This window comes from Buceros rhinoceros, unplaced genomic scaffold (assembly GCF_000710305.1).
Source record: "Buceros rhinoceros silvestris isolate BGI_N320 unplaced genomic scaffold, ASM71030v1 scaffold5671, whole genome shotgun sequence".
NCBI lineage: Eukaryota > Metazoa > Chordata > Aves > Bucerotiformes > Bucerotidae > Buceros > Buceros rhinoceros.
This window is the reverse complement of record NW_010393548.1, coordinates 480-20,396: the sequence shown is the minus strand read 5'-3', so window position 1 is coordinate 20,396 and position 19,917 is coordinate 480. Positions and strand designations below refer to the sequence as shown.

At 37.8% G+C, this 19,917-nt stretch overlaps 1 protein-coding gene across 1 annotated transcript; it reads right to left on the bottom strand.

The window, feature by feature from the left end:
* Positions 1-1,579: 1,579 nt before the first annotated feature.
* PGM2 (phosphoglucomutase 2) lies at positions 1,580-16,383 on the bottom strand. Its single transcript, XM_010144877.1, has 13 exons — positions 16,219-16,383; positions 15,279-15,385; positions 14,846-14,930; positions 13,495-13,578; positions 11,889-12,082; positions 10,622-10,811; positions 9,814-9,911; positions 7,242-7,422; positions 7,036-7,129; positions 6,046-6,175; positions 3,429-3,618; positions 2,691-2,824; positions 1,580-1,962 (listed from the first exon to the last, which is right to left on the bottom strand). Exons 1-13 carry the CDS (start codon positions 16,303-16,305, stop codon positions 1,860-1,862), a joined length of 1,677 nt encoding a protein of 558 aa, XP_010143179.1. The 5' UTR covers positions 16,306-16,383; the 3' UTR covers positions 1,580-1,859.
* Between the last annotated feature and the right edge of the window lie 3,534 nt (positions 16,384-19,917).

Genomic DNA, 19,917 nt, shown 5'->3' with positions numbered 1-19,917 from the left:
TGAGTTAGACTTGGAACTCTTAAATGAGATGACAAAACACCAAATTTTAAAAGACAGGTAACGTTGCATTCAGATTTCATGAACAAACAGTTTCTTTTATCAGAAAACAAACAGATTAATAGACCTTTCTGCCACAAGGTCAGGTGGAAAGGGACTGGTGATCAATCTGTCTCGGTGTCTTAAGAAGTTCTGTTTTCCTTTTGAGAGTCAGTTCAGATTTACAACATGCCAAATGCATGTTAAGTATGCTAAAACAGTGTATGAAAAAAATCTAAAATAATATTTATTTTAAGCCTTTAATTTGTCCTTAGCTTTTATTTTCAGGACAGGACAGTGGGAGTCAATATATGCAGAAATTTCATGCAATATGACAAAGCTGATTGCACTAAAGTCAATATTGAGATTCCCTTTACAGTTATTACAACATTCAGTGGCTCCTAGAGTTCTATTCAGGAGTAAGGATAACATTATTCAAAACACCAAACAAACACGTATCAATAAAACCCTGTCTCATCTTTGGTTCAGTGTAAGACAAATGGAAACAGGAAAGCGGAGGGTGTGAACAAGGACCTTCTGTGCAAACTAATAACCCATCATTTTCGCTTTCTACTCTAGAGGACTATGATTTGATTAACAGTGTACTGTTTCCTCAGTACCTTTCTTACTAATTTTCTACATCACACAGATGGACCTCAACATGAATGATTCAGACACTGCTGCCTTTGAGTCTGTACAGCCAAAAACCCCTGACATTGACAGCCACAGAATGCAGGGACTACTCCTTTCTTCGTGTCCTCTTATAATAACTCTCAAGTCTGTAAGGTAAAAGCAGGTATCCCGTATTCTTTGCTTACCACCTTAGCTAACAAGGTAAGCTAGTATTTACTGGGGACAGAATGGCAACTTTGTTCTTTTATGAATAATTTGGTCTATGCTTCGTCTGGCAATTATTCATTCTCTATGGGATACCAGAATTAACTCTGTCAAAGAGGTTTCTTTACCCAAGAAGTAATGGGGCTGTTAGAGCTACACTGATACCCAAAACAAGTACTGAAAATGCAGAAAACCCTTACAGCCAATTGCTAACCTCCAAATAACCTTCTGGGCTCTCCAAGTGCAGACAACAGCACGCAATAAAATGACAATTCTGCTCTACATTAGACATGCAGAGTTATGCACCAAATCACGATAGCTTTACAACCTAACAGGCTCTGAGACTGGGTTGTGTGACGAACTAATTATGCTTAGTTCAATGAGGCAACAGAAAGGTGCTGTGTTTAGATATATTAATATGTTCATGGTATTTTAAAGGCAGTCCCATAGCAAATGGCTCTTCAGCAAATTCTTTGTGACTTTCTTGTTTATTAGGGCCAAAATCCCCAAGAAAGATCACCATTTCCTGAACCATTTGCCCCAAGTTTGTCAAAGTCTCACCCCAGGCTTTCAGTACTTTTTGTTCCCAGAAGACCTTGCTTTGCAAATCTAAACCTAAATAAAGTTGTACAGTATTATCAGATTACACACACTCAAAAGAAATGAAAGTCCCCACAAATCAGGCTGCATTTCAGAAATCAGTATATTACTTAAAATGTTTAATTAAAACAAGTTTTGACTGAAATACATTTGCAGTAAACTTCTAGTTCATAATTCAATTGATGTGTGGTTTTTTGGTCCTTTAAGGTTAAAGGTACTTGCCTTGCAAAATAAGATACTAGATCCAAGAATACCCAGAATACCTCTTAATAAAAGCAGAAGTCTTTTTAGTCTGAGTTCTCAGATAATTGATCCTAAAAATCCTTACTTCTTAAATAATGCACTTTTAATGCTGCAAAAGCAATTAAGGTAGTAATTTTGCTATTTTACTCAGTCTTCCGTTGAAGATTATTTTTTTCTGGTTGAAAGAAGTGTTTTTCAAGAGCGTTGACCAGTTCATCTAGTTCCTTCTTCAGCTGCTCAACATCACTGAGGAACAAAATCCACACAAATACAGAAAACAGTGTCACAGTGGAGAAGCTAAAAAGTATATTTTCACACTGAGGAGTTTTTAAGTCTGTTGCATTGTTTCAGACAAACATTTTCCATTGATGCTAAAAGTATATACACTTGATTTCTTATGGTAATGCACTGATATGCATGAAGGCACTTAAGACTGTGGAGAAACATAAGCCCATAACAATCTCAAATAGAACTGCCAGTCTGAGTTCAGAAGATCTTCTATTACTAAATGTATGTGATTAGAAATGTAACTTTTATACTTGTAAGATTTTCAGATGAATTTTCAACTGTGATTAAGCATTATTTTAATAGCTAAGTTAATAATGGCTTATCCTTAAGACTATGATTTCCAAGGCTATCAGTCAAGGATATAATTACTAAACATAAAATTATATTAGAACACTTTATATATACAAGTTCAAAGCATCTATGTATGTAAAAAAAGAGTGAATACATCTACTTTCATTTAAGGCAGAATGGTTTTCTTGATAGTTATTACTGAATGTGAAACCAAGTTCAAAACAGTTTCAGCAACTACCAGAAAGAATCATCAAATTTCGCAGAATTGAAGCCTTATGCAAATACATTTGCTAAAATAATGACTTCAGTAATATTATTTGATCATGGAGAACCCATTCTACCAAAAACCCACAGAGCCCCTATTACACAGCACTTCCTGTTGTAAGCGACAGTACCTGTTTCCAGGAGGGGCACAAAGTTCAGAATAGTATTTGATCTTCGGTTCCGTCCCACTGGTTCTCATTGTGGCCACTCCTCCATTAGCAAAAGTGAACGTTATCATTTGGCTACTTTTACTAGTGGGAAGTATCTAGAAATATTAAGAATAATTATTTAGAAGCTTAGAAAGTGACTATATTTAATGAATTCAAGTCAAAACCCATGACTTAATGTCATATAATGTAACTTAAGGATCAGCTAAAATTAAGCTTTGTTCTGTTTTCTTCATCATTGTGGTCTTGAGACCACAACAGGCAAATATCAGCCTTATCCTCAGCCTAGAATCTGGTAGTAGTAGTTTACTGCTAGTTAGCTTATTTCGAGTCCAGTCAACATATCTACTGCAATAGAAGTTGCAGTAAATGCGATAGCATTTCACAGGAGGAAAGGAAACAGGGATTGTAGAAAACTAAAGAACCCAAAGCCACATTTCAGTAGATGGTTTAACTCACACTTACAAGAAAATAATGCAAGATTGCTCTAGCAAAACCTCCCTTTACAGACTGTCATCTTTGAGAGAAAAAAGATCACAAAACCAAACAAAAACCCACAACCTTCATTTCCTCCTACCTAAGGCAAAACAATCATCCCCAACCTAACTTATTTTCAGAGTCAGGATGTAACGTAATGTTTGGAGCATTTCCCCATATATATATATACACACACACATATATAATGAAAAGAAATATACTTACAGCCTTTTGATCTGGCTGGCTGCTGTCGTACCCAGTAGTTAGATCCCTTATTCCAGAAACTTTAAATCTACCGCAAGATTTTGGGTATGTGTTTTTTCCATCAAAATTTCTAAGGTTATCAAAAAGCTGTTGAATAACTTTAGGATCATGGCAGATGAAATATGACGCTTTGGTAATATGAAAGCCATACCTGTGAAGGCACAATATGAATGAATTGAAGAAGCAATGTTGCTGTTAGGGTTGTACACCATATGCATTATACAACCTTATGTAAAGCAAGGATCTATGCCCACAGTCACCCAGTCTAGCATCATTTCATCCCCTTACAACTTTAAAAAAGCCTCAACAGCCTAATTGTCCTATTTTACATACTTCAAAGAAAGTACGTAAAGAGTCTGTGCAGACACCTTTTTACTTTTAATGGTTAAAACTGAGAAAGCTTACTCCTAAACCAGAAGAAAAAAAAGTGTGATTATTGCCTTGAAGAGATCTAACCACCATAAGAAGAGAACAGACTGCAGCTAAATAGCTTCCTTGACTGGATTCCAGCTGACCTTTTCTGAGTAGAACAAATTCCCGACTGTTTTCTTCCCCAATCGCCCTTCAAAAGATGCTCTCCCATTAAAGTGCTTCTACTAAACCACACTATTCTGAACATTGCCTTTTTACCTTATCTGTCTGATGTCAGGTAACAGCACGTTGTTGAAAAGCATACAAGCCTGGACTGGTTGTTTAAGTGCGCTCTGACTAAATATCAGTGCTTGAGGAGTATCCTTAGTGCCAGAGAAAATCTGAAGGGCAGGATCTTTCATTAGTACTACGATGTTCATGCTAGAAACCCATAAGGTTCCTTAGATAGGGTCATGTTTATACCCAAATGGACATCTTGAAGGGCAACGGAGCCTGCTAGGCAATAGCAATAGAGCCCGCTAGGACTGTGTCTTTTTCGTGATCTGCATCTGCTTCTTTGAGAACTGATTTCCCTTCTATACCTCCAAAATACAGACTAGAGTTTCTTCAGCTTCAACATTAACTCACAGACAAACCTCTTGAAGAATGTAGTAAGAAAAGCCACAAGCAAACATCCCCTCCAAATGACTCCCCAAAACAGAACTGCCCCCCACCCCATGCTAGTTATCAAGTGTCAATTTAATAAAGCAGATTTGTATCCTTCCCTGTAGCTTTTCCACAAACATTACGTGCAGCGACATCTTACTTTGAGGAGCATCTATACACTTTCATGCTAGATAAGCTCTGATTTTGAGTCCTCTTCAGTGGCTATATACACAGCAGCACAGCTAAGTTCCACTCAGTTAAAATACTTCTGAGGGCAACTTAAAGCAGATGTTTACTGAATATTAAGGAAAAAAGCGTGCAAGCCAGAGAAGGATAATTATTTGAATATCCACTTCCATCTACTAGTAATTAAGGGAATTCTCATGTCCAGTACTATATTTGTAGCACTAGGCATGAACTCCTCTTCCATACATTTATATCAAGGTTTACTTTCGCCATGTACGATAGCTGATAAATTCCACAATTTACTTATGCAGCGTTAGCAAGACTTTGACACTTGGTTCCTTCTTAAACAGCTGATGAAGCCAGTGTGGCTAGTGCTGCATGCAAATGAGAGATCCGAGAATTGGAAAACAAGCACCACGGCTGGAGTTTTCCATGAGTCTCTTTGCAGGTTTCACTGCTCCTTTGTTGGTGTCTATGAGATAGAAACTTATTAATACCTCAGAGCGTATCTGCTAGCCTGTGCCACTTCCTCCTTTAAAACAAACAACCCAAAACCCCCACAAAGAACTCTCCCTGCCCCATGAAATCTAACACCCATCTTTGCTATGGATTTCTGTAAGTCTTTAAACATATTAAACACAAACCAAATAAACGTAGTGCCTCATATTAAGAGCTCTCAGAGAGATACCCAGCTGTGTATAGCCAATAGTTATGGCCAAACAGTCACAGCACTTCTACACAGCTCAAATCTCATTATTCAGGAGCTGAAAGAACAACAAACATGCACTACTCATCAAAAAAAGACAGAATGATATAATAAAAAGCCTAACTTTAGAGCCAGATAGAATTAATTTAATTGCAAGTAGCCCTGCAAGCAGTGTAGAAGCAAGCTGGCTTCTATGAGTAGCATAAATATGCTACATAAATACTTAGACACATGCTGCCATTAACATTTTCGTGCATTTGACACACATAAGCAGCAAGAGGAACTACTCTCAACACAGCAATACTGCTGCCCAAAAATTGGGCCAATCCTCTGTAAAAGGACCAAAGAGCAGAACTTCCCAAAAGGGAGAAACCGTCTAGACAAGCAAACAAAAATACCTCAAAAATCTCATTAACTAATAGGGAATTAATAAGGTAATATTACCATTTTTAAAATACTTCAAAATGACACAAAACAAAGTCATAAATACATTCATGCCCATGAAGCTGGAGCACTTTCTAGGAGACTAATATTAACACAGAACTGTATGAACAGTATGATACTCAATTTTTATTTCTCCATATACGATAGGTTCCTATTGACTCCCTATTAACCTGGGTATGTGGAATGGAGAAAATCTGAAAATTATGCAATTATAATTGAACTCACTCATCATAGACAGCTTTCAGCTGCTGAGACAAAGACAAATTCCTGGTTGCCAAAAAGCTAGCCATCTCCGCAGTTATAACAGCGGCACTGACACCATCTTTGTCCAGAACTGCAGGACAGCACATGTACCCTAAACAAAGAAAATTATATATATTTGATATATGTTTTTATAAGGAAATAAGGGGGGTAATTTAATTGAACTAACATCTTTAAAAGGAGAAATGCACATTACGTAGTACAGACATTTCAGAGTTTAAAACAAAAGTGGAAGAAATTTATCTTCTAATCAGTGTTAATTCTGACAAGCAAGGTATTTAATGGAACTTCACTATAGAGACAGATTTGTATCCTATCAGTGCCAGATGCTTCCAAGTACTTTTGAAGCTCTCATGAAACAGAAATGCCATACTGCAGGAACAATGCAAGTATAGCACTTTGTCTTAAATGTGATTACCATTACATGGTAGCAGATGGCAACGCTGATAAACATCCACGAAATTTGTCACATTTCTTCTGGTTTTCAGGCACTGAGATACTCAAGAAATAGCATTACATTTTTACATTTTCATTCTCATGGATACACAGCTTTCCATTTATGACTTTCCAGTTCACAAGTATAATTTGGGGGAGTTTTTACCTTAGTCACATTTAAACTTAGCTAAAACTGTCAGCAAAACATGTCTGAAAAATGCGTTTGGGTTTTTTTTTTTTTTAAATAGCTTGTGCAGAATTTGCAGTCCAAGTCTACACAGCTGTACTACTGAAGATATATATATATCACACACACACCCCTAGCTCATCATCATACCCTGTGTTAAGCAAAGGTACAAAGGATTAAAACTAGTAATATCAATCATCCAAAGGGATGATATCAATTACTCTCTGGAAATACACCCATTGCGTAGAGGGTACCTTTACATTGCCATTTGTTGCAATAGTCCTACTTTCACTATTTTACAGGATACTAGAACATAATATTCCGTTTCTTACCTATAGCCTCCTCAAATGCAAAAAGAACTGCTTTTCCCTGGTCCATGAGCTGTTTTGCACGGTTGCCCATCCACTTGAAACCTGTCAGTGTTTCCTACAGCAGTGAGGTTTAAAAAAGGCATGCAAAATAAAAGCAATGTTTTACAATAATATGACACTGTGTAGGTAAGCAAATTAAGTACACGGAATAATATGTAAAAGCTTACCTCAAAGTGAAAACCTTCCTTTAGTGCAATTGCTCTCAGGATTTTGGAAGAAACAGTACTGGATAACATGTAGACATCTTTAATGGCACAAGTATCCCTATTGTGATTTTTCCAGCAAGTGAAGATCCACCAGCCTAGAAGAGCTCCTAGCTCGTTTCCAGAAAACACTTTCCATTCACCACTGGATGGGGAAAAAAAAAAATGAATAGAAAGTATATGAAAAAATATCAAAGAATAATCCTGGAACAACAGAAATCCCTACTGGTTCTTCCATACATGAATGTTAGCAAATAAAACCTACGCCTGTGTTTCGAATAACAGTAATGAGACATCATTGTTCATTGTTCATTGAGAACAAACAAAACAGAAAGTTCCTCCCCCAAAGAATTCTGAAGCAGTTACCTTCCTCCTCCATCACATGTACCATCTTTTGAGTTTATCTAAAGATGAAACAGTGATATTTCCAGCATATTTTAATTAAAACAAAAATATTCAGTGTATTATAAAATCAGCGATTAAGACAAGCACAGAGACACAAAAATACAATTCTCAGGTGATCAGTATTTTCAGTCGACTCAATGATAAATACATTTATTTAATCACAAACACACCAATCAGTCATGGAGGAAGACTGGAAAAAAATCTTAAACAGGTAAAAAAAGATTAACATTGATGTGTTGCTAGAACAATAAAAATGGAAGGAAAAAGGGAAAAACAGATGTTAAAATTGCCCCAAAATTCCCCAAAAGTCACAAAAAGGGACAAAGACACTGCCAAACTGACAAAAATCAAGACCTACAGGAACAGTACCTGTTGTGAAAGAGGAGCAGACTCACTCTCCTGCATTTATTGATGCCAACAGGCACAAAGCAATGCACAGCAACAACTTAGTGTAAGAGTGTGCTCTAGCAGGAGTTTCTGTCAAAGAAGAAGTACAGATACTGTAGAAGTCTATATTAATATTCCATTAGTGTATGAACAGCTACAGCAGAAGTCTGAGAGGAGGACACAGGACTGAAAGTTCGGAGACAGCTACGACCAGCTAAACAATTAGCAAAGAGGAAGCAGAATGAGAGCACCATGCTCTCAACGGCGATAAATACAGTAAGCTAACACCCCCTCAAAGTCTCTGATAGCTCTGTTTCAGATAAAGAACATTAGGAATTTTGCATTCTTATTTTAACCCATCGTAACCAGCAAAACTGAAGCTTTTTATGCTTTCTCCTCAATGCCCAACTGTCAACTGAGTCTGGCACAGACCAAAAGCATTAAAATAAGGGTATTTCAGCTAACACTGCCCGAGCTACAGTGGAGTTCCAATTCACCCATTCTTCTTCTAAAGGCAGAGAAGCCTCCCTGGTTCATACTGTGAGGCTAATGAGTTACAAAAAAAATCACTAAAACCCCAACGGAAAAAACTGCCACCTTTGAAGCTGCTAAAAGACCAAGAGATTATCTGGTGCCAACTGAATATTTGCACTGTCTCCTTGTACTGGGTTTTTGGAATTTGTGTAACTGATTCCAGTTCAAATATCTGTGCCATCCTCCTCACTGAGGACTGACAATCTAGCAGGTGCCCATGTCATCCCTTGGGTGGGTATCAAGGGCTGTTGCCATGATTTTATATCCCTCTTCTGGCTCTCATGCACAGGGAATTCATTTACACTATTTCTGCTCCTGGCACAGTAGCAGGTTTTTGTTCTGCTCCTCTGAGCTGAAAACCTTGACGTTTACTTTGACTGAAGATTTATGGTTTCTAACTGCTGTTTAGTTTCTGCTTTATCAAGGTAGATCAAAGAGAAGCACCACTATTTGTCAATATGATACCAAATGCAGTACTTCAACTTATTTTCATTCACCAAATATAACCACAACACAGAAATGCAAACAATTCTAAAAGTAGAGGGTATTGGGGGCATGAAATAAGGGGATGGCAATATTTGGTCAGAACTATAGGTTATACATTCCATACATAGGAAAAAAATTATGAGAAGCCCCTGTTTGAGCAAGTTTACCTTTTGTGATCTCATTCTTTGACAGGATATACACAGATAAATAATGCATGTATAGCTGGTCCTTAAAGGAGAGAGTACCAAACACTGACAAAGATTAAGGTGAAATGCAAGTATATAACATTAAGCATAGAAGTGAGCCCAAATCATCTATAACAATCAGTAAAATGTCTCATCTAACAACATTTGAGAAAGAAGGAACTCACATTAAAGAATATATTAAGAATGCTTATCAGTCTTCCATTAAAAATTTCTAACTGAAAACCTACCTTTAAAAAAGGTATAGTACAATCATAACAATTCACATGCTTCTGTGCATGCCTCAAGTACAGCAAGCGTCAAGTAGTTACTCAGGCTTCTGCACAGTGTCTAATGTTAATCATTATTTCATTTACTGCCCTCACTGTGGTCTGCTTCATATAGTCCTCTCACATTTCTATCTGGTTTTAGTCCAAAAATGACTACTACTGTGACTCAGCAACACAGGGAGCAAGAATCCCCCAAATGAGACTAGCTTTAAGTAAAAAATGTAAACGGGTTGCATTTTTTTATTACCATACCTTTCTTGTTTCTCTGCCACTGCAAGTCGATCAGCATCGGGATCATTTGCTAAAATGATTTTTGCCCCATCTTTTTCAGCCAAAGCAAAAGACAAAGTCTGGAAAAGTGGTAAGAAACACCAAGTAAGTGTTAATACTCTCAAATAATATTTCTGCTTTCTTTATAGGTTTTAAATAATTTTCCCAGTTTATTTAAATCTCAAACACCCAAAAGCATGATGGGTCTCTACAAAAAATGAACTTCAAGACTGGCAGCAGTAGAGCACAGTCAGGATACTCAGCTTCACCTACACCGTTCCACTTCTCCAGCCTGAGTCAAATGCCACTTAGATTCAACAGGATCCTTCAGTAACAGTGTAGCAGAAATACTTCTTCTGGAAATTCTAACCACCTGCCAGGACTTCTCCTGCTCCCTCCCCCTGTCTTACCAGAACAATTTAGTCCTTGTATTTCAGATGGAAATTGCAGAAACTTTCCAAAGCCAACTGTGAAGATTTTTAAATTTTATTTTATTTTTTTAAAAGGAACTGTATTGCTTTGTTCTGTGTGCAGATGCTGCCCATTCTGTTAGAGTCCAGAGCAAAGTAGTTTAAAGTTAAGGTTTCAAATGGATTAAAAAATATTTATAAAGTTCAATGAAGGGATACCAGCTAACTCTATTAAGTGTAAGGGTATGAAAACAGAAATAAAATAGACCTTCAACCAGTATTTATAGCCATGACTACTGGCAGAAAGGAAAGACTGCTTGAAAAATATTGCAACTACAAAAAACCAACCAAACAAAAATCAAACCAAACCAACTGCTTACCAGAACACCTTTGCCTTCTTCAGGATTTGGATACTTCACTGTGGGAAATTCTGGGTCGGGATCCTTCTGCTCCGGAACAGCAAAAGGAGGACTAAGGTCAAATGCCTTGAAGGCCAACTGCACAAATTTATGACCTACGCCATGCACAGAAGTATGAACAAATTTGAGGTTTGTTTCCTTGTTTATATTCCTGAAATAAACCAGATTAACAATAAACTTGGATATGGAAGAATATTCTGCACAAAATTTGTTACATTCAGAAACAGATATGACTCAGTATTCTACATCATTGTTAAAATGATAAATTAAAGGAGGTCAGATTTTAAAGCTAATGGTGTGAAAATAGGCTTAGCCTATCAGTCACTCTTGATACCTAATGACCTGGTATGTGCAAATCACTGGTGTAGGAATGATGGAACACTCCATGCACCCCAAAGGAGGTGAGCAGAAAATAAAATACGACTGACAAGTAAGACTCTTCACTCCCAACTCTGTCATTTAAACCAGGTCCAAAGCCTGCGACACAGTGAATCAACAGCAGCATGCCTCATATGAGCATGCTCATTTTTATGAGGTACATTACTGAAAGTGTAGAACATGCCTAAAGGCACGCAAACTCTTAACGAGACATTTAACTGCAATTCTCAAAAAGCAGCATAATTTCACACAAAGCCCCAAATTTACACTAATTCTGACTTTGTTTTTTAGCAAGAGTAAGAACGTGGTTACTGGTGGTTAATTTTTTTATATAAATAAGCAGATCTAACAGGTTCCTGCTCATCTAATCCATAAATCAACTCTACTTGTTAATCTCAAAGAGAAACATCCACTTGATTTTGTTGAGTAAAGTTTTTACTTTTACTGCCACCGACAAGAATGGGCTTTCAAGGCTAGAATAGCAGAGAAAGATCTCCTTCTTCCAGAACTGTCTCAACAGCCTGGTTCACCTTCTCTTGCAGAAGTCCATTTTAAGGCTGTTGGACCATCAGTGTCAGCTTACCCCCAGCTGCACAAGATAGCCCCAGTCTTGCTGTGGCATTCGGCTGATGTATGGTCATGCTAATACAGGGAGATGATATAATCAGAAATCAATCGCTTTCTACATCACCACGCAACTGCCAGTGCTACCACAAAAGATGACAAGAAGGCACAGTCAAAACCAGATCATGGCAGGATGATGGCCACCCTGACTTCTATCAATTTAAACTGCCCCACTGATACGCTAGACTGAAAATCTTGTATTCTTAATGGAGTTAACACCAGTTACCTGTGAAAGCACTGTTTCTGTATGTCTTTGAAATACTGCTTATTGACCATGGCATATGGGTCATGAAGAAGCCGGCTGCTGTCAATCAGTTTGTCATCCCAAGCCTGAGGCCATGGCTCTTGGTTCTCCTCAATAGCTTGAGAAATTCCTTTGTCATGAGGGGAAATGATCTGAGCACCATTTTCCCAGTAAACCTAAATAAGTAGGGAAGCGAGTATTCATTCATTAATATTGCAGGATAGTTTTGTTATTTTTTTGTTGGCTAAGGTGCACTACATTTGCTACAGTATTACAGTAAATTAAAGTATACCCAGAGTATTCCCCTGTTCATATTCTCAATGTTGCCTCTCACATCCCATTTTTGTTCTTTACAAAAAGCTGTTTATCAGTAGATATACAGATCCATAACGAAACACAAGACAAGAGCCAGCTCATTTACTGAGCAGATTCAAGTATCAGCCTGTCTGCCAGCCTTGGGACTGATAACTTGCTCATGCTGTTCCATATACTTTCTTCCAGATTTTTATGCATAATCATTATACAAGAATTTTCAAGAGGAAAAAAGTGTGCAAGTAAAACATGTTTACCACAAAAAATTTAAAGGCACAAAAACTTTGCCATTGCCTACAGCGGAAGTGTTGCCACAACAGCAAGCACAAATTCAACTAAGTTTCAAGGTGTTCCTTACCTGTAGTAATTTTTTTTTTTTTTAACTACACACATGCAGAAAGAGGTGTACTTCTTATGTTTTACTTTTTGACAGTTGTCTGCACATTTCTTTCTACTAATGGTTTACAAACCACAAGTTTAAGAAAAGATACCAAATAGCATCTGGGCCATGTAGATGTGTAGCCCAAGCAACAAAACATTAAGAAAAAATAAACTTCATTGAAAAAGTAATTGGTAAAACATTAAACAAGCTATCAAAATCAATACAGGAAATATTAAAAAGAGCAATTTTAAACAGACATGAAGTTCTAGAGGGAGAGACAGCAAGAATTCATCCCTGCTAATGCCTTGTTTTTCCATTAAGAAGCAAAAAAGATCTCCCAACTTCCATTTTTGTATTTTGGAAACAGACTGTATACGACTAGTCCAGCTATGGGATGATTGGCAGACACGCAGCTCAGCCATGTTTTTTTTCAGTGGAAAGCAGATTTCTGTCATAGAAAAGTCACATCGATAACTGTGTCACTTAGCAAAAGAACAACATACCACAATAATTTAATGGCACTTATTCAAAGTATTTTGTACAAGTAACTCATTAACAGTTCACATATTTTTAATCCTCTGGGTTTGAAAAGCTAATGAGATCTTTTAATCTCATGAACTGGAGAAATGATTAATGCTTTTGAAAAGAGGTCAGTTAACATTTTAAAGTGTTCCAAAGTATGCAATGGTATTACTTCCTACTTACTAAAGCTAAGATTTTAATTATGTTATTAGTATTACTTGCTACTAGCTTTAAATACATTCGTCTAGAATGGATCAAACTATCAATTATTTTGGTCTATACCACGACCAGAGCTATACACAGTAGTATTAGTGTCTCTACATGGAAAAAAAACGTTTGAAAAAAGCCGGAAAGTAGATCGTATAGGAATACCTTGTAACCATTATCTTGTTTTGGATTATGGGAAGCCGTAATCATAATTCCAGCACAAAGCTTCAGATGAGTTACTGTGTATGGCTGTAATGAGAGAAAGTTATCTGAAGTGGAATGTGCAAAATATTACATATCATTTCTTCTCATGCATATACATTACTTTCATACTGCTGAAAAAGAAAGCAAGCCAGGCTGTGAAACCTGCAGACTGACTCTCTAAAGCAGACTGTGAATCCTATAGGCTGAACTCGCTAAAGCAGAAGCTAATGATCCGCTAGACCCCATATGGCACAACTTTAGCCCTTGCTTTTTCTTGGGCATTTTCCCATTTATATATTATTAATGTTGTTTCAGACGCGTTGTGTATCTCTAGAGTGCTGCTCTTAGAAAGGGAAACTGAACACATGTTGCCTACTGCAGAATGCCTTGAGACAGGTGAGGTTTTTAAGGGTGCAAAGTCTGTTGGGATAACGGCAGGAGTCTGCATTGGAGGCTTCCAGAGAATTGAAGTGGAGCAGTCTCATCCATACTAGCTTTTGAGACCAGCATGTGGAGCAACAGCTCCACTGTGGCTCAGAAGAGAATTGTCTTACAGAGAGCTCTTACAAATTAGACTGAAACAGATGGACTGAGTTAAAATAAAGCATTACTTATGACACCAGGTCCAGTTTGAGTTTACTCCTGGCTCTTTATTTGATAGTGGATGCCATAATCTGCAGTTCTTGCAACACCACTGTAAGCCACACTACGAAGAACTTGACCTAAATTTACCAAAATATCTGTAAGTACAAGAATGCTACATACAAAGTCTTCATCCCACTACGTTCTGTTTGCAGCACCCACTGGGGCAACTGACATCGGGAGAAAATGTTGCTGTTTGCGCAATGGTGGGATTTTCCTTACTGCTCTAGAGGACTGACGCCCAGTGATATGATAGTGAATATGCAGATGCATTCAACCACTGTCCCGGTCCAACTCCGCTGCACTCCAACCACCTGCTGTTTAAAAAGGTACTTTGGATTCAATACCCCCAAAACAAACAAAAAAAATATTAACTGTGTATGTTTCAGACTCCACAGTAATCTAGAAACACCGAGACGTCTTCTACAAGAAATCTGCCTGTAAACAGCAACGAATAGAAACACATCCCACGGTCACCACTATTCCATTAAGCTTCTTCCTTCTCTTGCTGTGACTGTTGTAAACTAAATACAGCTAAATAAACATTCAACTAACTGCAGGTAGAGCTTAAACATTTAGAAGTGGTTTGTCTGGTTTTCCGTAATATAAGTAATGCAATATATCTGACAGAACTCGTGTGTATACGAAAAGACGTAATAGGGGAACCTACCACAAAAGGAGTTGGCGTTATATCAGAGAAGAGATACACCGGAACTCCTTGACTGATGAAGGTGTTAGCAGCAAGTCTCGCAAACCTAAAGGAAGAAAAGATGCCTAGGAAGTATATTCATTTTCTCTCCAGTTAGTTTCCTAAAATTCACACTTTCCACCCCAACACTCCAATTAAAAACAAACAAACAAACAAACAACAAAACAAACAAAATCCCACATAAGTAAACCCGGAATTATTATACAGACCCAATTTAAAAGTGTTCCATTACTACTCCCAACAGACAAAGCACAACTCTTAAGAACTGCTTTGGCACTAACAGGTTATTAAAATGCTATAAAACCCTCACCTTAATTCACTCTACAGAAAGAGAACATACTATTGAAGCAGATCACACAAGACATTTACAAAATACTTCAAGCCTAAAAAGTACCTTTTGCTACTACCTCCACTGGAAAGATGGGCACGAGCATCAAAACCAATTACAACTCCTCTCTTTTTGAGGTCACTGAAATTCTTCTCAAGGTATCTGCAAAATCCCTAAAGATAACAAGAAATCCACCTCATTAACCCAATCTTAATATTTAATTTATCACTGCATTAAGATGTTGACATCTTAAAAGGTGAGGACACATAACATCTCACTGAACTGGATTGGGATTCAGTTTGCCTAGGACCAATAAACACCAAGAAATACCAGAACCCTTCAAATTAACACAGTGAAGCTGGAGAGTATTTACATACTTTTCCAAAAATCAGAACCAACTCCAGAGGGAAACAGTTAACATGATTAGACTGAACTGCAGATTTTGAGAAATTATTTAGCTGTGTTAGGTCTCAGACGAGGAAGAAAACAACTGGCCAATATTTTTTAAACTCTCCCTTAATAATGACACCTGTTTAGGACATGATACACCACCACTCCAGGCTGCAGTAATTTCAGGTTTGGGGGTTTTTAAAGCTCTCCCCAAGCAAACCTACTTTAAGACCCATATGAGTATACGTAGCTTCACTGCATCTGTATCGATTTATGTCCAACATACACAAAGCTTAGCCAAACGCTGACTACCTTTGGGCTTTCGTGTAGTAGTTACACCAGTACTAAGTGATCCACTTCATCTTAACTGTAACTGTGTATAAATTCAACTGCAAATCAAATACGGGAAATTACTTATTTTAATGGCTTAATAGCTTCTCTCTACTTGGTTTCAGAGATCAGCACTCAGCTAATAATTACCTCTTAAATTAATTCTGAAAACTGAGGAATAGTAAAAAGTTTGTACACTTCCATAGAATACCCCTTTTGCTTGTCACGAGGCTCTTTTGTTCATACATATACATCCAGTTAAGTGAGATAGTGCTGAACACAGTACCTGGGTTGTCTGGATAATAGTCAAATCATTCATTTGGGAAATCCCTGCTCCCATGGCAGCTCTGAGCCCTGCTGTGCCAAACTCCATCCGTGAGCCAAAGTACTTTTGCAGTTCAGCAGCATTTCCTTCAGCAACCAGTTGCTTCACTATTGCAGAAGTTTTTGGATTCTGTAGATACAAAATTTAGATATTCTAGAAAAATGTTCTGTTTGTTTGTTTTCAACAGCTTTACACTTCTTAACAGAACTGTCTGTCTTTCCCACTCTCTGTACTATATTATTTAGGTATCAAAACATTGTGCGCTGCTTCAGGACAGCAGAACTCCTGCTCCTAATTTTAAGTCAGTACAATCTCAAGTATTACTTCTTTCAGATTTACCTCCTTAAGTGAACATGCTGCCTTGACAGCAGTGTATATATCACATTTTGAGAAGTTGTCTATTTTAGTTCTTTCTGATCTTAAAAAAAAAACAAACAAAAAAGCACCTTTACTGTTCAGAGAATTTTTGTCATCACAAGAATTACTCTAAACATACAAGGAAGTAAGTTAAACTAATGATTAAGAAATATTACTTCCATGGTGCTATAAGTAGAGTTTTTAAAAAAATGAAATCATAACCTTGTCCGAAGACTGGCTAAAGCTAGAGGCAGCAGCCAAGCTAAGCAGACTGGTCAGAAAATGAAGATGACAATTTACAACACGTTTGCAGGCAATGTTTGTAAAAATAAGCACAACCCTCAGGACGAAAGCTTAGCAACTACAGCTGAATTCTTGAATAAAGTGACTGTGCAGAGTGGCAGCCGAAAGGCCCCATCTGTCTGCTTGTGAACAGTGAGGAGCTTCTAAGCTTTGCTGCCTTTCCTGGTATATTGCTTGTATCAACTCGTGATCAACATTAGTAAAGTGCTGTATGCCTCAGCATCCTAAGACTGGGATGCAGTCTTAGCAGCATGGGACTTGTTAAGTTTAGTATTTGATTTCTTGAAAACCGATGAGCTGGGAGGACAGATGGCACACTCCAGCCACTAGGCAACAGGGTTATGTGGAGAGGCGGCACGCTCCGCGGGTTACTCACCGCATGATTACACACACTTTACACTGGAATACAAAGATTACCATTTCCCAGTGGACACAAGCTTTGATTTCTAGTCAACCAAATGACCTCATAAAAATCACAGACTTTACTATTTATTGGATGACCCAGGAGTGCTTACAGCAAGGAAAGATATATCATTCTCAGAAAAAAATAAATGTGTATTTTCTGCAGCTCCAGAAAATGCTGCAGAACACGCACAGTAGTAAGCATGTGAGTGAGCTTGCATACAAAGGTGTATGGTATGCATTCTGCAGACCAAACTGAGACCAGAGTCTGGTCACTGACCTGTGCACCCGCTGCTGCAGGACAAAACCGTAGTTTAAATAAATACTCAAAAAGCTAAAGAGCCTTTGGTGCTAACGAACAAACTATATAATACAGAACAATAAGGAAAAAAACAAAACAAAACATGTTTTCACGGTGCAATAAACAATCAGGTACCCTAGAATTACTGATTTCAGGTTTTAAGAATTACCAATTTACCAGTCTAGTTACATTGTAACTTACACTTCCTCGTAGGAGGCCCAACATAATTCTGTATTATTATAGAGTAATTATATTCGATATATAGGTCAGCATAACTTCTCTGAGTTTAGGATGTTTAAAAGATGACCATAACTTCTTGCTACAGTATCAGGCCTGTGCATCGTAGGTAAAACCTGAACGACACCTTACGTATCAGGCTTTGTACACTGCCCAGTCACTTTTCTTTTTTCCCCATGCGAGCTTTGTTCACAGGAGTTGTCTCCTGAGCAGTAATCTGCACTAGAGGAAGACTCCAAAGAGGTTTCATCAGTGCAGGAGTCCCCATGAGGTCTCAGAGTAGACGGATGGCTGCCAACTAGGCAGGTTTTATTTTTAACAAAAACAGAAGCTACCTTCTATCCATAATTTTATGATTCATAATATAAAGAATGAAAACTATGATACTACTGCAATGAACACAGTGACAAAACCACCCCAATAACAAGCTCAACCTAACTGCCATTTAGGTAGAAACTTCCTGTTAAGTCAAGCAGGAGCCACCTTCAGGCATACAAGCTTGCTCTTGCAAACTATTATTTTGTAAGAAATATGCAGCTTATCATCATTAAATATTAACCAATCTCTATGCATTGAAATGGAACCTTTTTTTTTTTTAATATCAGAGTAAAGGGACAAGGGTTATATTGGATTCTTCTGTTGTTCTTCTCAATACAAACACATAAGAGCTCCCTGAGAAATGAAAACACCTCACAGTTTTTGAGTAATCAGCAATGGGTATTGCACACCGGTCAATTATTACGGAGTCAAAGACTCAATTGTTAGCAAAGAGCTAACCTTTCAGAAGTAAAATACTATAAGGGGTGCTGCTTCAGATTTCTGGAGTTTTTCCCAAAATAATCAGAATAACCAGCTGAAAATTAAATGACTACACATGAGACGATAGGAACATAACTAGTTATTAGGCAAGGAAGTCGACTATGGAAATAAGAGGCCCTTCAAAACCAGACTGTTTTCTCAAAACCAATTAAACTGGAGGAAAAAAAAAGATACAAAAGTTGATTGTCATTTGATGTGATACACTACGATTTCTGAAAGAAGGGCTGGATTGGCACTGCATTATCATTAATAAAACCAGAAGTGGCTAACTCATCAGTTAACTGGCCCAATAATTGTTAATGAAGAACCACAACAAACCTGAGGTACTCCTAGTGATGTCTTTTTGAACCTGGAGAAAAGACTAAAGAAGAATTATTCCATATTTTCATGGATAATCTTGAACTAAGCAGAAGACCCCCTACCAAACAAGTCTGTAGGTTGTACAAAACCCAGAGAGCACTGAGTAGGGCTGAACCCAAGGCAGCCATTAAAGTGACCAAAGAGAAGCAACAGCCAGTGTGTTCCAATACAGCCAAATGAACAAATTTCACATATATAGACCAAAAATGGTTAAAAATTGCACTCCACATACACCAAATACGGGCCTGCATCTCAGTGGGAAGTGCAGCAGCAAGCAACTCCATAAGCACTTCCAGACCACCGCTATGGCAAGACATTTCTTTAGGCACGTGGAATATAGAAACACACAGATTTCATTTCTGCATACAGTGCTGTCAAGATCGAAACTGAAAACACAAAGACAAGTCTTAAGATGTTTAAGCACCTTAACAGGAAGGGAAATAACACGTGATAAAGTGTTCCTAAACAATAGCAGAAAAAGGAAGAAAACCCATGAAACTAGACAATACTGAAGATTCAGGAGTTACTTCATTAACAGTGAGGATCACTAAGCGACACTACCAGAAAAAAAAGAATTCTGCATTTCCCAGTGGTTTTGAAGCAAGCCCACACACATGTTGGAAACAATACTTCAGTAAATCAGAATATGGAGATACCTAGAGGTTTTTAACATCGAGAGACAAACAAGTCTATGAACTGCCTCTACGACAGAATCAGTTAGGATCAATATAGGCCCTTTTAAAAAAGAAATCCAATACAGCTGAGAGCCAGATGCAGTGACAATACTTACAGACCAGCTAAACCGGTTTCTAAATTAAATTAAAGAGGGGGCTGCTGTGGCGGGTGACGGACGGAGCAGCGGTGCAGGGGGGCAGCGGCTG